Source organism: Paramormyrops kingsleyae, chromosome 10 (genome assembly GCF_048594095.1).
Source record: "Paramormyrops kingsleyae isolate MSU_618 chromosome 10, PKINGS_0.4, whole genome shotgun sequence".
NCBI lineage: Eukaryota > Metazoa > Chordata > Actinopteri > Osteoglossiformes > Mormyridae > Paramormyrops > Paramormyrops kingsleyae.
The window spans coordinates 10,555,480-10,571,931 of NC_132806.1; the positions used below are offsets into that span (position 1 = coordinate 10,555,480).

Sequence of the window (16,452 nt, forward strand, 5' to 3'; positions counted from 1 at the left end):
GAAGCAAAACAGTGAACACAGACATGGAATACATTGACTACAACCGAAAAAGGTTCCAAAGAAGATGGTAAAAGCATCATAAAAACATGCAGTATGAGGATGATGGTACACACTTTGAATATTGGCACCCAGGGATTGTCTATCATCAGACCCAGGGGAAATGCCGCTGTGGAACACCCCCCTCGCGATTTGACAGTCAGCGGTATCACCATGTCCTCCACAGTGGTGAAAATGTCATTTTTCTTACATGTCCAATCTCTCCATCTGGATCAATGCACAAACTTTTGTCATTGGTAGATAAGTAAGTAAGTAAAATTTATTTATAAAGCACATTTAAACACAGCTATTGCTGACCAAAGTGCTGTACACCAATAAATAATAAAAAAAAAATAAGAAATCGACACGAAAACATTGCTGTTAACAGGTCATCTCTTTTGCAATCGATTAATGATGCAGAATACGTCTTGCTCCATCATGTGTTTAATATTAATAAAGACCAGATACCTATGGAATAATCCATCCACCTGACCAGGAAAGAGTTGTGGGGGATTGTAAGCTAACGCATATAGGAGAGTATTTTTCCTTTTTTAACTGGTTAGTTGGTACATTACTGCTACTTCATTGGTAATGTTTTTTGAGCTAACTAGCTAACCATTTACGTAAGTTTGTGCATGTCCGTGTGCTTAGAAATGCCTAGGAACACCTGATGATATTATGGCTTTAAGTACTGGGCTCTGTCTGAAGGTTCATTTTGAAAACACCCACCATTGTGGGTGATTGTTAAGTAAGGGATAATGCAAGACAAACTGCATGAAATATTAGATACTGCCCAAGCCTACCACTATTAAACATTTTGCTTAAATACAACCAAGCCACCACTTTAATTCTAAAGCAGTTCGTTGCCAAGACCATAAGCCAGCTGTTAGTTGGAAATTACCTGCTGCTGAGCCCAAAGTCCATTCTTCATGTACAAACGTGTAAGCCAAATGCATAGTAACCATGGTGTAAACGGCTTAATGTACTCCCAAGCTGTGCATTTTTTAAAAGCATGGCTGCAGAGGCAAAGAAAAGTGAATATAAATTCAGCCATTAATTTATTAATTTTGCTCTATTATATGTGTCAGGCTTACCCATTGTGTTACCTCCTCTATCGTGTCCCATAATTATCCTGCCCTACTTGTGTTGCACCTGTGTTTTACCCTTTATATCTACGGGCGTCTTTGGTGTCTTTGTTGACAGTGTTCGTTGTAGTGGTCATATTGTCGTTGCTGGCCACAGTGCCCGCTGGGTCTTACTTGTAACCTCTGTTGTTATAGTCTACGTCATGTGTTGCCCAGTAAACCCCATGGATTCACACCTAGGCCACCTTGTGACAACATGTAGATATTTAGCTGCATTATTGGTAAAGGCTGAATTATTTACTGTTTATAGTTTTGAGAGCTCTGGGTCTGCCTCTGGGCCTGCCATAACCCCACAAAGTCAAGGGCTTGAATTTCCATTGCTGAGTTGTAAGGAACCTCAGTTGCTGTGGCCAGTGCTGGTTGTCAGGTCTTGCTGCTGATGTGATGAGGGGGGTTGCTGTGTGCAGGTTCTGGGTCCAACTTGGCATCCCCTGTGCTCGGGAGTCTTCTTACACCCTGGCCACTGCACTCTGGTGCTCTACTCTATACTCTACTCTTGCAGGGTCTGTAGGACAAGGCATCTGCATTGCCATGGAGCCAGCCTGCCCAGTACTGGTTCTTGAAATGGTATGGCTAGAGTGCCTCAAGACAGCGGACTTATCTCTTTGGCACCTGGAAGTTGTCAGACTACTCGCCATAGAAGTAGGGCTGAAAAGTGCTTCAGGCTTGCCACCACTGCCAGGAGCTCTTTGCAAGTGATATAATTCCTTCCAGGTTTGACTAGCTGGCAAATGAAATATGTGTCCACTTACTCCTTCTCCTCTTGGACTTGGGAGAGGACTGCCCCAATCTGGGTATCACGGGCATCTGTGCCCAACAGAATTGAGTTGCAGGGTTGGGGAATTACATCAGGGGTGATGGCAGGTGATAGGCTACAATAGTCCTTGGACTAGGACCACTCAGTTCCTTTGGTAGTCAGTTGGTGCATATCTGCAAATCCTTGAAGAAACTGACAGTAGCAGGAAGCTCATACCAGAAAGTTCCTTATTTGGTTAGCTGAGTGAAGGGTTGTCCTTTCCTAGACCATAGCCAGCTACTGTCGACAGGAGCATTTCCCACCATCGAAGCAGATGGTACTTGGATGGGTTTAGCTTCAGGCCAGCCTGCCTTATTGCAGAGAATACGTCCTACAAGTTGTCCAGCGCCTGGTAAAATCCTGAGACTTGCTCCAGCAAATCATCTAGATAAACAATACACTGACTCCTGGGGATTCCTGCCTGTACCTTCTCCGTGAGGCGCTCAAAGGTGGTTGGGGTATCGCATAGCCCAAAGGGCATCACAGTGAAGTGCCACAGCCCCTGAGCCAGAGTGAATTTAGTCGTCTCTTTTGCATTGGCTGGCAGGGCTGCCTGCCAGTACCTGCTGTGGCCATATAATAAACTACATTAGCTGATATCTGTCGAGGGCAACATTACTAAGAGCAAAGGGATACCTGTCTGGGTGATGGCATTCAGGCAGTGGTAGTCCACACAGAACTGCCAGCTACCACCTTTCTTCTGGACCAGGACAGCAGGGCAGCTCATGAGCTTATGGATAGCTCTATGATTCCTGCTGCTGCCATCTTTCGGACTTTCTCCTCAACTGCCTACCTCTTTGCCAGCAGCAGATAATGGAGGCACAGGTGGCTGGGGGCAGCCTCACCGGTGTCTATTTAGTGTTGGACAAAGTTTGTCCAGGTGCTGTCCTCATCCCTGGCAGTGAATACAATATGTCCATGTAGCCTTGAAGTAGGTCCCACAATTGTTCCTTCTCTTTGTCGTCCAGCCCCTTTAAGCTCCTCTCACAAGGTGGAGATCATGCTGTAGAGTCGCAGGGGAGAGGCCCTCTAAGAAGGCCTGAAATGCCAGGTCATCCTGTACCCGGTCTGGATAGTCTGGGTAGGCCCAGGTCAGCAATAATAGCCCAAAGAGACATCCCTTTTCCCAGGAATCTGTTGGTTAAATGTTGGAACTAGTATGTCAAGACACAGTGTGACCTAAAATGCAATGCCAAGACACAGCGTGCCATGCCTTCCAGGCTTTTGTCAGCTCATGCCCAGTCACTCTATTTTTCCCAAACCGTGGTTCTCTGTCCATATTATTAAAAGCTGGTTAACATCCATGGAAGTTTGATCATGAGTTATTCCAACATCTGGCACACTCAGATACATAGGGGGAAAATGAACGATTTCATTTTCAAAGTGCCCATTGTTTGTTTTATGTAAACTATGTTTATCTGAGCTCTATATAATTCCTCAAATGAGATGTGCTCACTGTGCTCATCTTTACAGCAGCGAAGTGTAGCAAGAAATATACATAAATGCCCACTGCAGTGGCATCACAGAATGTGTAGTGGTCCAAATAAGAACATAAGAACTATACAAACGAGAGGAGGCCATTCGGCCCATCGAGCTCGCTTGGGGAGAACTTACTGTAACTAATAGCTCAAAGTTGTTAAAATCTTATCTAGCTCTGATTTAAAGGAACCCAAGTATTCAGCTTGCACTACATTATCAGGAAGACTATTCCATACTCTGACTACACGCTGTGTAAAGAAGTGCTTCCTTAAATCCAGTTTGAAATGTTCTCCCGCTATTTTCCACCTATGGCCACGAGTTCTTGTATTTGAACTAATGCTGAAGTAACTATTTCGTTGAACAGCATCCAAACCTGTTAGAATCTTATAGACCTGGATCATGTCCCCCCTCAGTCTCCTTTGCTTGAGGCTGAACAGATTTAGCTCAACTAACCTTTCCTCGTATGACATTCCTCTGAGATCAGGAATCATTCTTGTGGCCCTACGCTGCACCTTCTCTAAGGCCGCAATGTCCTTTTTCAGATATGGTGACCAAACCTGCACACAATATTCTAGGTGAGGTCTCACCAAGGAATTGTATAATCTTAGCATTACCTCCCTTGACTTAAACTCCACACACCTGGAGATATACCCCAACATCCTATTGGCCTTTTTTATTGCTTCCCCGCACTGGCGAGAATGAGACAAGGAAGCATCAACATACACACCAAGGTCTTTCTCATAATCAGCTACCTTTATTTCAGTAGGTCCCATAAAATACCTGTACTTTATATTTCTGCTCCCTATATGGAGTACCTTACATTTGTCTATGTTAAATTTCATCTGCCAGGTATCGGCCCAGTCATTAATTAAATCAAGATCCCGCTGTAGCTGCTGAGCCGCTAGTTCAGTATCTGCTACACCACCCACCTTGGTGTCATCTGCAAATTTCAGCAGTTTACTGTATATATTGATGTCTATATCATTTATGTAAACTAGGAACAATAGTGGTCCTAAAATTAAACCCTGTGGTACCCCACTATGAACGCAGGCCCACTGTGACATTGTGCCTCTTATAACTACTCGCTGCTTCCTATCTGTTAACCAGTTATCAATCCAGGTCGCTACAGTTCCTAAAATACCTGTCGCTTTGAGTTTAAGTAAGAGCCTCTTGTGGGGGACAACATCAAAAGCCTTAATGCAAGCAGTCTGTTGATTTATTGTGGAAAAACTGCGGTAAATTTGAAAAGTCGCATCCTCTTGCAAATATTGTGTAAATTCACTGATTTCTACAATCACAGATTTGCAAAATCCTAGCGGGGCTGGCACGAAAAGCCATACATTAACCCTTACATAGTGAATGTATGAGGATACAGTAGGAATCAATGTAAGAGAAAACGACTCTGCAGAGGCCTCTGCTATTTAAAGCAATGTCTGCACTATACAACAGGATACAGCTATTTGGCAACCCCTGTATCACAGGAAGTGTACCACTCAGTGCACAGATGCAAAGATGTTTGCCAATGTGACCCACATTTCTCAGGAAGATGATCGAGACCCCCCACTTGAGGTAATGCATGTGACCGCAGGCTTATAAAAGGGTGAAAGCTGGCGAAACCTTGGCTTCACACTGGTGACCTGACAGCTCAAGCATGCATGGTTGGATTTTGACTACTTTCATTCTGGGAGGTAAGAACTGTTTCTTTATGGATTATACACCAAGAGGGTTTTCAAATGAATGTGCCACTACTGTGTGTATGTGGGCGATTGTTTGTGTATTTGTGTGTTGGGAGTGATAGGCAAACCTTTGGGTGGATTTTTAAAAACGTGTGATAAAAGGTAGTTAATAGTATATCCACTCGTTCCTTTGTGTCATTTTTCATTTAGAAAACAATAAACACCATGTCTGGAGGTAGTAAATACTTCTTCATTACGGGTTGCCATTTGTTCTGGACAGTAGTTCCTCAAAACATTAATGTACAGAGATCATCATTACTGTAACTCCTTTTTAAGAAGCACAATTCATTTGAGAGTTTCTCCTCGGGAATTTGATGCTAAAAGTAGCAGGTTACATACAGTACCAAGAGGTAAAGCCTTTAGCTAGAGGATGATCTTGTTGCCTTTGTTACTTTACTCTACAAAACTTGCCTTAAACCATAGGAGTCACCTTTGAAATGATCACGTGACTCTCCATTTCCTATAATCGCTTATGCAACCAAGAGTCATGGTCCTCCTGGAGCCCGTTCAAGGGAGCTTAGAGCACAAGACAGGGGAAATCCTGAAAGGGATGCCACTCTACCTTATACTGTACAAGCACAGATGCATCAGGCCACAACTAACAATAATTTTCTTATGTTCTCGATAACAACCCTTCTCAACCTTTTTTGCACCTCAACCCAATTTTTACCATGCCAGCTTAGTCGTGACCATATATCAAGTATAGGTTTAAATTAACACTATGATCAAGCACGTAGTGCACACTGCAATTTGTGCCAATCAATGCCTATCGTACAAATCTGATTGGATGTGCCAGTGAATTTTAAATTAAGAATCCTGGCTTCTTGGATTGGTTGAGTGTTCACTAGTTTTGCGCTAAGCATTTGCAGACCCAAAACCCATTTATATAGGTTAATTCTAGGATTGGGGCTGGGAAATCTGACTGTGGATCAGCATAGGAGCTTGCTGGTTTTAAAATGCTTACATTTCCAGCTGTGCCTCGCGACCCTTTCATAACTTGCAGCGACCCATGGGTTGAGAATCACTGCTCTAAAAGTTACTGATGGATGTTAGATCATACCTCAGCTCACTAACTTAATTCTTTCAAGGACTCAGTTCGCGACCTGAATCAATTTTTCCCATTTAAAATAATGTAAATACAAATAATTTGTTCAAACCTCAGAAACACTGGATTTTTAAATTTTTTTTTGTTTTTCTGTGACCAAGAATATAGACTTAAATTAAAATAACCTTAAAGAGCAAAAAAGGGAAAGAGAGAACATACGTGTCACGCCCCGCTCCGTCCGCTCCTGATGTGTGCCACGCCCACTTCATTACCTCCTGTTTCGCCCTGATTGTTCTCACCTGTGGCTTGTTACCTGTGGCTTGTCTTTTGTATTTAGTCCTCGTCTGAGTCCGTCTTCCCCAGACTCGTCATTAATGTTGCCTGTTGTGATTCCCCGGTCCCGTCTTTCCCAAATAAATTCCCGTTTCAACCCGACTTCCTTGCTCTATTCCCCTGCTTCCCTGCTCGCCTCTCCGCAACCGTGACAATACGTTTACGGAAGACGGACCAATGAACATCTGAGCATATGCTTGTTGGCGGGCTGGTCGCTCGAAAGATACGAAAACACAGAAAAGAACCACAAAACATCACCCCCAAAAAACTAAACAATTAACATTAAAAGACTGAGTAACAGTCAAAAACAATACAGTAATTTCAAAAATGTGATTTATTTTATTATACTGTACATAATTTTCATTTGGCTAAAATTTTTATGTACATTTTGTGATGCCACGTGCTGTATGGCGTTGAACTTCTTTGTTTGTACTGTAAACAAACAATACGCAGTTGTCACTATGTGTGAATGGAGAATATAACACTTAAATAGGAGTTAATGTTATTAGTGAAGTACTGCAATTTTATGTATAGATATATGACTGTTAAACACCATCACAAACATGTTTATCAATCACTGAAAGGTACCGCTATAACAGAATGTTCTGTCTCTCTATTTTTTTCTTTTTTCAGATATTCGACCTCTGAAGAGATATAGTAAAGACATACATCTGCGACAAGTTTTTTATACATTCCACAACCGTTCTCAGGCATAATGTACACTTCTTCGCATTTCGGGTGGTTCTTTGGGGCGCTTCTGGGGGATGTTTGAGTGTTTGCAGCCTGAAACACGGTTCGTGAACCGGTACAAAAAAATTTCAAACATCTGGTTCGTAACCCGATTTGTTTGTGAACAGGACTGTTCGTGGGTCAAGGCACCACTGAACTTCAATTCCCAAACCTCTCCTAAGGGGCACCTCAGCCAATCCATGTTTTCCTTAAATTTCACCACCAGCATGCAGAGTTTGCATGTTCTCCCTGTGTCATTGTGGGGTTTCCTCTGGGTACTCTGGTTTCCCCCCGCAGTCCAAAAAAACATTCCAAGGTCAATTTCCCTTTGGCATGAATGGCATGTGAGTGTGCAGTACGATAGGTTAGTGTCCCATCCTGGGTTGTTCCCTGCCTTGCGCCCATAGCATCCAGGGTAGGCTCTGGAGCCCCCCACGATTCTGAATAGAAGAAGAATAATAATACATTTTATTTATAATGCTAACAACTGGAGACCAGAAAATTGATGAATAGTTAAATAATTCAATGAGGTATTGATTATCAAAACAAGGTGCTTGTGCTATTAATCTAGTCAAAAATTATTAGATGGTTGCTGCAAATACTGGGGTGGTTTTAGGAGTTGTTTTGAAATCATTTTCATTTCACACCAACATGAAGATCATTTATACATGTTATGAATATAAGAAGAAACTAAGGATAAATCATATACATGATCACCTGACCTATTATTACTACAATTAGACTGCATAGTCAATGAGGAATGGTTGTTCCTGAAATTCTTCCATACAAAGGAATCTAGAAAACACATATTGTTGTTATTTATATTTTTTCCATCATTCGATCATCAGTTAATGGAAAATCACACAGGTTAACATGTACTTTGACCATCAGTGGTATGACACGTCACTTTCAGTTTGTCCATTAACCACCTCCTTAGGAGATGCAGTTTCTTCAGCATGAATGTCTTCATAGTTTTCTATAGCCCATGGTGTTAATTGTTCTCATGCAATGATACCCGTGCAAAACAGTCATGCATTATATTCAACATTGAATATGGCATTCATCATACTTTGAAAACACAGCTTATAAAAACTTAAAATCCGAAACAGATCAACTTAAATCCAACAAAACGGACAACATATGAACCTTTACTTTATTCTCAGTCTACGTTCATTTTGTAGACAGATGGAAATGCGGGCAGGTTCTCAAAAGGCGCTGAGCCAGAACCAGCTCAGCACCAACTCTGTGTTCATGGAAATGAGGTCATATAATGGTTTTTAGATACACCTTTAAAGCATCGTGATATGGCTGATGTGAAACATCCGAGTGCAGTTATACTCTGATAGAACTCTCTTGTCCAATCAGATTTCTTGGTTGGAACTATTGCCCAATATGCAATATATGGTCATAATTTCTCAAGTCCTCTTTCAAGCTGACACTACTGGTACATTCTACACCCAAGCTGACTCATTATATTAAAGTATTACTGTACCTTAGATGATGTAAAGAATCGCAGTTGATCCTGCTATGCTTACTCCAGGCAGATGAATTCCTTGGTGCAAACAGTCAACTCAGAAATCTCTAACTTCCTTTTTTATTTCCCACAATGCTTCTGCAGGAACCCTGAACACTGTCTTGTGCCACAGCAGTGTGGACATGGAGAGGAACTGCTCAGCCTTCCCACCAGTAGGACAGGCCTACCCCTGCTGCACTATACTCAGAAATGCTGTCCCTCCATCCTCTGCAGCTATGCATTTGTGTTCTGAGTCTCCTTTCCTTCTGTGTTTCAGTACATCCCCCCCACAGCCATCAACAGCACCCTGCGGCTCATCGCTCTACGGCAGACCATGGCTCCGCTCAGCATCCACGCCTACATCATCCCTGGCACCGATGCCCATCTGGTAAGCCCTCTCCACCCCAATCCACATTCACATGACCTTATTCTGTAAGCCAGCAAGAGTGACACCTCCTCCCTCCACTACAGAGTGAATATATCGCCCCACGCAATGCTCGGAGGGCCTGGATGACGGGCTTCACTGGATCTGCTGGTATGTCCTGCCATCACCCTGCTCTATCGTCATGTGTCTAGTCTATTGTTGGCCGTGTGGCTTGTTCTCCTCAAGCCTTATGGATCTTAAGCATCCAGCTGGAGAACAGCAAAGGGAGAACTGTAACCGTCCTAGATAGACTTCTTCATCATTACTAACTAACCATCTTGGAAGGACTTCTTCACCTTTACTGACATCTAACTGAACGCATCCTGGAAGGACTCGGTTACTGGAGGTATTAAACCCTTTGAAGGTGGCTGTGATTGGCTGAGGCTCCCTCCTCCCCCCAGGCACAGCGGTGGTGACCCAGACGCAGGCGGTATTGTGGACTGATAGTCGGTACTGGGTGCAGGCCGAGCGACAGATGGACTGCAACTGGGAGCTGGTGAGAGACTGTGAGTGGACCCTACTGGAGAGCTCTTCTTCACAAAAGGCCCAGTCATACTCGCTGCAAGTGTGGCTTGCTGCACTGTCATTTTCTGTAATGTGTAAATGAATGTGTATTACTTTGCAGAAGAGGGTAACTGAATTTATTCTGCAAAAAAAAACTGAATGATGTGAAAGAGAAATGTGTATAGTGGAATGGACTTTATTTTAAATACTACCCAGAATTTGAGGAGGCTTCAATCTACTCAAAACTGACTCGGCATTTTCCACTATCATGCAGCCTCCGTTGATAATATTGCAAACTGGCTGATCCGGGAGGTTCCAGAGGGCATGGAGATCGGCTTTGACCCCTTTCTTTTCTCTGTTGGTGAGTGATAGCAGGAGACACTTTACATTAACTAATATGATTCAGTTGCTTGGCACTTGGCTTGATCTGTCCTGGATTAGCCTGCATCCGTATACTTTATCAGGTTGGGTATGGGGTTTTTCTGTCAAGTAAGTAAAACAAGGGCAGGGTCTTAATTGATATACTAGACTCTTTCACACAAATGCCTTCATGTATTTATTTCTTCTCTGACTCTTTACAATTTCTTTCTGACTCACCACACTGGCTGCAGACACGTTTGAGGCCTTTAACAGTAAGCTGGCCTCAACCAACCGATCCTTGAAGTCCCTCCCTGACAACTTGGTGGACAAAGTGTGGACAGACCGTCCCCCACTTCCCCCTGAAAACCTCTTCCGCCTCCCAGACAACATCATCGGTGTGTCGGTAATCCCGTTCCCAGATCTATGGCCACAGAGACCTGAAAACTATAGGGCACAACAAGAGGAACGGATCGTAAACGGTATAATTAGATCTTTGTATAGTCTTTGTGGGTTGTTATGATTCTGATAAAGGATTAAATCCCCTCGATCTGAGAGCACATACATGAAGGCACTATCAAACTCATCATGACTCCGTTAGCAGCAAGGGCCCTTATTGTTGTGTTTATTTGTCCTGCCCTTTGAACACCGTCTGGTCCAGAGAGAACCTGGCAGGAGAAAGTGCAGGATATCCGGCAGCAGATGAGTGACAATCCCTACAAGCCGACGGCCATCCTGCTGTCTGCACTGGACGAGACGGCCTGTAAGAGCTGGACACACCTGTCGACACCGCCTGGCACAGCTGGCAGCTGATTAGACTGACAAACATCTGGGAACATCTGTGGCACCAGAACATTTTAGTATCTCTAAAAGTGACGGTCCAGTGTAGTCCAGTATAATTGTCTATACATCTGTCTGTTTCTAATAAGATTCCTGATATTCAGAAGTATATTAAGTGAAGACCTGAGTAACCAGTGTTGTGTACAGTCATCTTTCACAGCTACTGTGTTCCAGGGCTCTTCAACCTGCGTGGTAATGACATCCCCTACAACCCCTTCTTCTACTCCTACACCCTGCTGACCCAGGACGACATCTGGCAAGTGGAAGGCGCCATATCACATGGGCCACATGACATCACAGGCCTGATGGCTGATGAACATCTTCCACTCTTCCTCACGGCAATTTTCATGTCATCCCACACATCTTTTTCTTGCTCTCTCTCTGTTTCCATCTCACGGAAATTTTCCTTCTGTCCTTCTTAAACTCAGGCTGTTTGTACACAACCAGCGAGTGACAGAGGAGCTGCATGCCTACCTGAATGCGTCATGTCAGGATTCCCTCTGCGTACAGCTGCCAGGCTACGACAACGTGCGTAACGAGCTCCAGGGCTACGTGGAGGGGCCTGGCGTGAGAGTCTGGATCGGCACTGAGTTCACCACCCGCGGCTTGTCTGAGATCATCAGCCCAAAGGTGAAGCACCTCTTCCTGAACCAGGAACGACAGACTCTGCCGAGTTATTGACATAGGTTGATTTCTTCAAACATGCAGGAAACCAAACAAAATGCCAGTATAATTCATGAGCCTCTCTGTCATTAGACAGTAGATTACCATCCCCAAGCTATTGACTGCTTTATTTAGCTTTCTTCCTGCTATGGAAAAACAAACAAATGAAGTTTAAAAGGTCAACTGACTTAGCATGGCTGCCACACTATGGGGTTAAGCAACCTCATAATGTGATGCAGTAGATACGTTAAAATTTAGCCTCATCTCACTGTCCTCAGGAGAAGCAGCTGACCAGCGCATATTCCCCAGTGCTCATCACCAAAGCGGTGAAGGACGAGACAGAGGAGCGGGTGCTGAGGCAGGCTCATGTAGGGATGGCCGCCGTCACAGCTGCCGGCACCACGTTTCCGTCACTCCGCCGTTAAAACACACTTTATGGCACTTTTTATGGATCTGGAGCTTTTAGTGCCTTTGGAGCTGCTTAGCATGGTGCAATAAACATAGCTGAGGAGGGGGACTTATGGACTGAGCTGCTGAACTGTCTGGGCCGTCATCACTTCAGGGTAGTTTGTGTAAACAGTCCTGATTTGTACTGTAAGCCGGTCTCACATTAATATCTACATCAATCTTTGTTTGCACTCAGAGGTGGGGGAGGGAGGGAATAGCTTCTGTCTTCCTTCACGTGTTTCCAGCAGGTAGCGGTGATTCTAGAGCCTTTGGGGGCCCTTGGCAAAATAACTCCATGGGGCTCTGCAACTTGCCCTCCCCCTTCACGGTATAATTTACCGCCATTACTTTAGCGTGAACACTGAATTAATACCAACAAAGAGAATTTAGTAAATACAAGTCCTTTATTATCACATTTGTGAAAAACAGAATACAAAAAAACATATTTGTCATTGCAATGTACTACATAATTGTTTGGCCCCCAAGAGCCCCCACCCAGTTCGGGGCCCCAGGCAATTGCCTGCCTTGCCTGTCTTGTAGCTACACTTCTGCCAGTAGGTAATTTTATCCTGGATAGACTGAGAGAACACAGCCCCTTTCCAATGATCTTGATGGTATTGCCTATTCTGTGACCATGTGGCTGCTGTATCACGGTCTCCATACCTGTCCTGCAGGTGAGGGATGCAGTCGCTGTCATCCAGCTGTTGACCAGGCTGGAGAAGACTGTCCCTGAGGGGCAGGAGACAGAATTGACCGCCGCCCACTTTGTGGACGAGTGTCGCAGGTGATGATAGTTCATCATGTGAAATACCAGCCTGTGGATGCAGAGACAGACATTAATGCCCCTGTAGGCTTTATGGTTTATACAGGGATCTCAAACAGCCACAGTGACACACACCCGCTTCATATACCCGTAAGGCAGACAGAGAGACAGACGTCTCTCCGCTAAGATACGGATCCACCCCCTGGCCCTGCCGTTTCTCACTTACTGTATGGTGTCCTTCCCATTTCAGCAAGCAGAACTTCAACAAGGGACCCAGCTTTGAAACCATATCGGCCAGTGGGCCCAACGCTGCCCTGGCCCACTACAGGTATGGGCCAGTTAGTCCTCCTGATGTCCTTCTGCTGGGCTTGGGCTGCATCCACTCGAGTTGTTGAGCTGAGCTCTTTGCTGATGTGTCTCCCAGCCCCACCAACGAAAGCTGCCGCACGCTGACCGTGAATGAGATGTTTCTCCTTGACTCGGGTGGCCAGTATCTGTGAGTCTGAATGATCCTATCAAGTATCGGTGCATTTTGCGAGAGAGATCAATGGGTTCCTTATAAACTTTTGAAACTAATAATCATCAATAGAGGCAGGTCTTTCATACTGATACCATGCGGATGTAAGTTTCTACTCAGATTCCTGTGTGTCTATCACTCTTTCCAGAGATGGTACAACTGACATCACTCGGACTGTGCACTGGGGTACTCCCACCGACTTTCAGAAGGTGAGTTTCAGGGAACTCAGAACCTGGCATTATGGGTAAGAGCCCAGAAACCTCGACCTCTGATTCGGTTCTTCTTTACATGCCCAGGAGGCTTTTACGCGTGTGCTGATGGGAAACATTGAGATATCGCGTACCATCTTCCCTACGGGTACCAGAGGTGAGTAAAACAAATTGTTTAAATAGTTCATTAATGTTCCACAAGATGTCACTCTTCACTTACAAGCTCTCAAACAGTCTTTGACCCTGAGACCTTTGGATGTAGCAACATAAATATTTCCTTCTATAGGGATGAATATGGAGATGCTGGGACGCAGGGCATTATGGGAAATTGGCCTCAACTATGGTCATGGCACCGGGCACGGCGTGGGGAACTATTTTGGTGTCCATGAATGTAAGACCATTTTTCAAATTGTCATGTCATCTGTACTGTTAAAATGATCAGTGTTTACATCAATCTTATACATGGCCATGGGACCCTTTGTTCCTCTCTACTATTTTAGTTATTATGTTGGGAAAATTAACAAACGGTTGTTTTAGTTCTGTTTTTTGTACATGTGGTAGCCTTCAGTGAGACTGATCCTGTAAGTGTCGTCACAATGGTCCCTCGTGATAAATGCCTCTCCCACAGGGCCGGTGGGATTCCAGAGCAATAACATCCCATTTACCGAGGGAATGTTCACCTCCATAGGTGAGGTAACCTCTGTAGAGGCTGGAACTCTGTCGCTCCATTAAGAAAGTCAAATGTCACTGATTTGTTTACATCTATAGAACATGCAGGACATACAATGAAGGCTTTAAATATTAGTCAGTCATAAATATTCTTATAGTATTGATATTTTTGTTTGTACATTTCACTGTTATCCTCCTGTTATCTTGGTTGATTTGGATTGTGCTTCATGCAGAGCCAGGATATTACAGAGAGAATGAGTTTGGAATAAGGATTGAGGATGTAGCAGTTGTGGTAGCTGTTGAAACAAAGGTACAGTGCATGTCTCTTCTGCCAGCTTGATTTTAGTGGGACTCTCCATGCAAGTTATATGAGGAATGTTTATCAAGTCTATTGTTTAATAATTATAACTGGAGCAAACTACTGATGGAAGTGATCTAATGAGACCGAGGGGTGCTGTGATTTCTGAAACCACATCACGTGTGTCAGCTGACCAGAAGAGGAGCAGGGTGAGGAGGAGGAGGGGTACAGGGACACTAAATGTCCCATCTGTGTCCGTTTCCCTTGTCAGCATGGTGAGGGGTACCTGACCTTTGACACCGTGTCACTGGTGCCTTACGACAGGAAGCTGATTGACACTTCCCTTCTGAGCCCAGAGCAGGTGAGAGCAAGCTGATTGTGACAGAAGCCTGAGGAATTGTTATAAATTCATGCAAGGATGATTGCACCAGTGAAGTGCAGCCCCACACCACCCATTACCAAAGGGCTCCCTTTTAAGGAATGCTTAACTGCCCCCCAGAACACCCAGTTATGCTAGATTTCTGGACAAAATGAAACCACAGGTTACATCATGAGGTGCTGGCCCATTACTGTACCTCGTGCTATTTTCTGTGCAATACCCTACAAAGACCCAGACTGACGTGGACATACAGCACCGTTGTTCAGCTTGTCGCACAGGCACAGAGCGTAATACATTTGCCTTTCGCCTGTCAACCTCTGAAAGGAGTTCTTCCAAACACAGTGGATGGATGAGGTTCCACTGTTACCATGCCCTAGAGACGCTACCTCCTATTATAAACTTCTTGACTACCTATAATGCACTTTAACAAATGCAACGCAAACCAACTGAAATCCACATACTGGCTGGTTATAAGTATATAAGCAGAATTTCTCTAGAACAGTGGTTCTCAATCCTGTTTCTGCCCCCCCCCCCCCCCCCACTGCTTTCCAACCCATAATGCTACTAAAATGCCTCCCTGTAAAGTGGAAAAAAAACACACAGTCTTGGATTACCTTGCTTTCCACCATTAGCATGTAGCGGCGTTTCTAGACATGCTTGGATGATTAAGCTAAATTTGCGAGACAGAGTTTGTCTTGTCTTGTCTCCCGGTCCCCCGCAGCTGAAATGGCTGGACGACCACTACAAGAAGATCCGTAGCGTGGTGGGACCCGAGCTGGAGCAGCAGGGCCTGCTGGAGGAGAAGGCGTGGCTCCTGAGGAACACAGAGCCCTTTCTGTCCGACGGTGCAGGTGCTGGGCTCTCGCTCCAGGCTGCACCAGCGCTGCTCTCCAGTGCCTTACTCCTGCTGCACCTCCTCTAAGGCCGCTGCCCCTCCCCGTGTGTGTGTGTGTGTGTTGGGAATGATGGGAGGCACTCACTGATCACGCATCACAGACGGGTACAGAGATAGCTCACACCGTCATTCGTATGACTTTCCTTTGTGAATGTGGTTTTGGCTTTTTTTTTGCGTAATTGACTCCCATTTTGTGCATCTTACTAGATTTCTTCCTAAGGGAAGGTGCCTAGCCAGCATAGATAGATCAGTAATAACTGAGCATAGACAATGTTATGCCTCCGCCATGCTTTAGTGAAGGTGATGGGGTTTTTCTGTAGCACCAGCATAAACAGTAGGAGATGTGAGACACGTGTTGACAAGCATTGCCTGACAGTGTGATGTTAATAAATGTATGGCCTCCGGTCAGTATTTCTTTTATTCTCTGGAGATATACAAATAGTTAATATTACAAACTGTCTCAACACATTCCTGAACTACAACACACAAGCTAGGATAAATCATCTAATAACAGAGCTGTTTTTCAATGAATGTAACAAAAAAATGCTTTGAGTGTAAGGGTTTTGTAGGGGAAAAGAGGACGCTGTTGTGGAATCAGATGCGAAGAGACTGTAATACAAAAAGAAGGCTGTTCGTAGTCCAGGTCGTATTAATGGAGAACGTAACACTCCAAAA

General features: G+C 44.4%; 1 protein-coding gene across 1 annotated transcript; it reads left to right on the plus strand.

Annotated features, from left to right (window-relative positions):
• The first annotated feature begins 609 nt into the window (after positions 1-609).
• On the plus strand, positions 610-16,197 carry LOC140593280 (xaa-Pro aminopeptidase 2-like). Its single transcript, XM_072717297.1, has 21 exons — positions 610-5,144; positions 8,918-8,985; positions 9,090-9,200; positions 9,284-9,347; positions 9,638-9,742; positions 10,015-10,101; positions 10,352-10,495; positions 10,759-10,860; positions 11,112-11,193; positions 11,366-11,567; positions 11,879-11,968; positions 12,722-12,831; positions 13,061-13,138; positions 13,235-13,306; positions 13,476-13,536; positions 13,624-13,693; positions 13,823-13,927; positions 14,165-14,224; positions 14,439-14,515; positions 14,775-14,864; positions 15,604-16,197. The coding sequence occupies exons 1-21, from the start codon at positions 5,108-5,110 to the stop codon at positions 15,802-15,804; spliced, it is 2,016 nt and encodes a 671-aa protein (XP_072573398.1). The 5' UTR covers positions 610-5,107; the 3' UTR covers positions 15,805-16,197.
• The last annotated feature ends 255 nt before the right edge of the window (positions 16,198-16,452 follow it).

Coding starts and splice junctions, on each gene's coding strand:
- LOC140593280 (XM_072717297.1), top strand. CDS start 5,108: ATGCATGGTTGGATTTTGACTACTTTCATTCTGGGAG. Junction 10,861..11,111: donor TGCACTGGACGAGACGGCCT/GTAAGAGCTGGA, acceptor ACTGTGTTCCAG/GGCTCTTCAACCTGCGTGGT. Junction 13,694..13,822: donor CTTCCCTACGGGTACCAGAG/GTGAGTAAAACA, acceptor TTCCTTCTATAG/GGATGAATATGGAGATGCTG.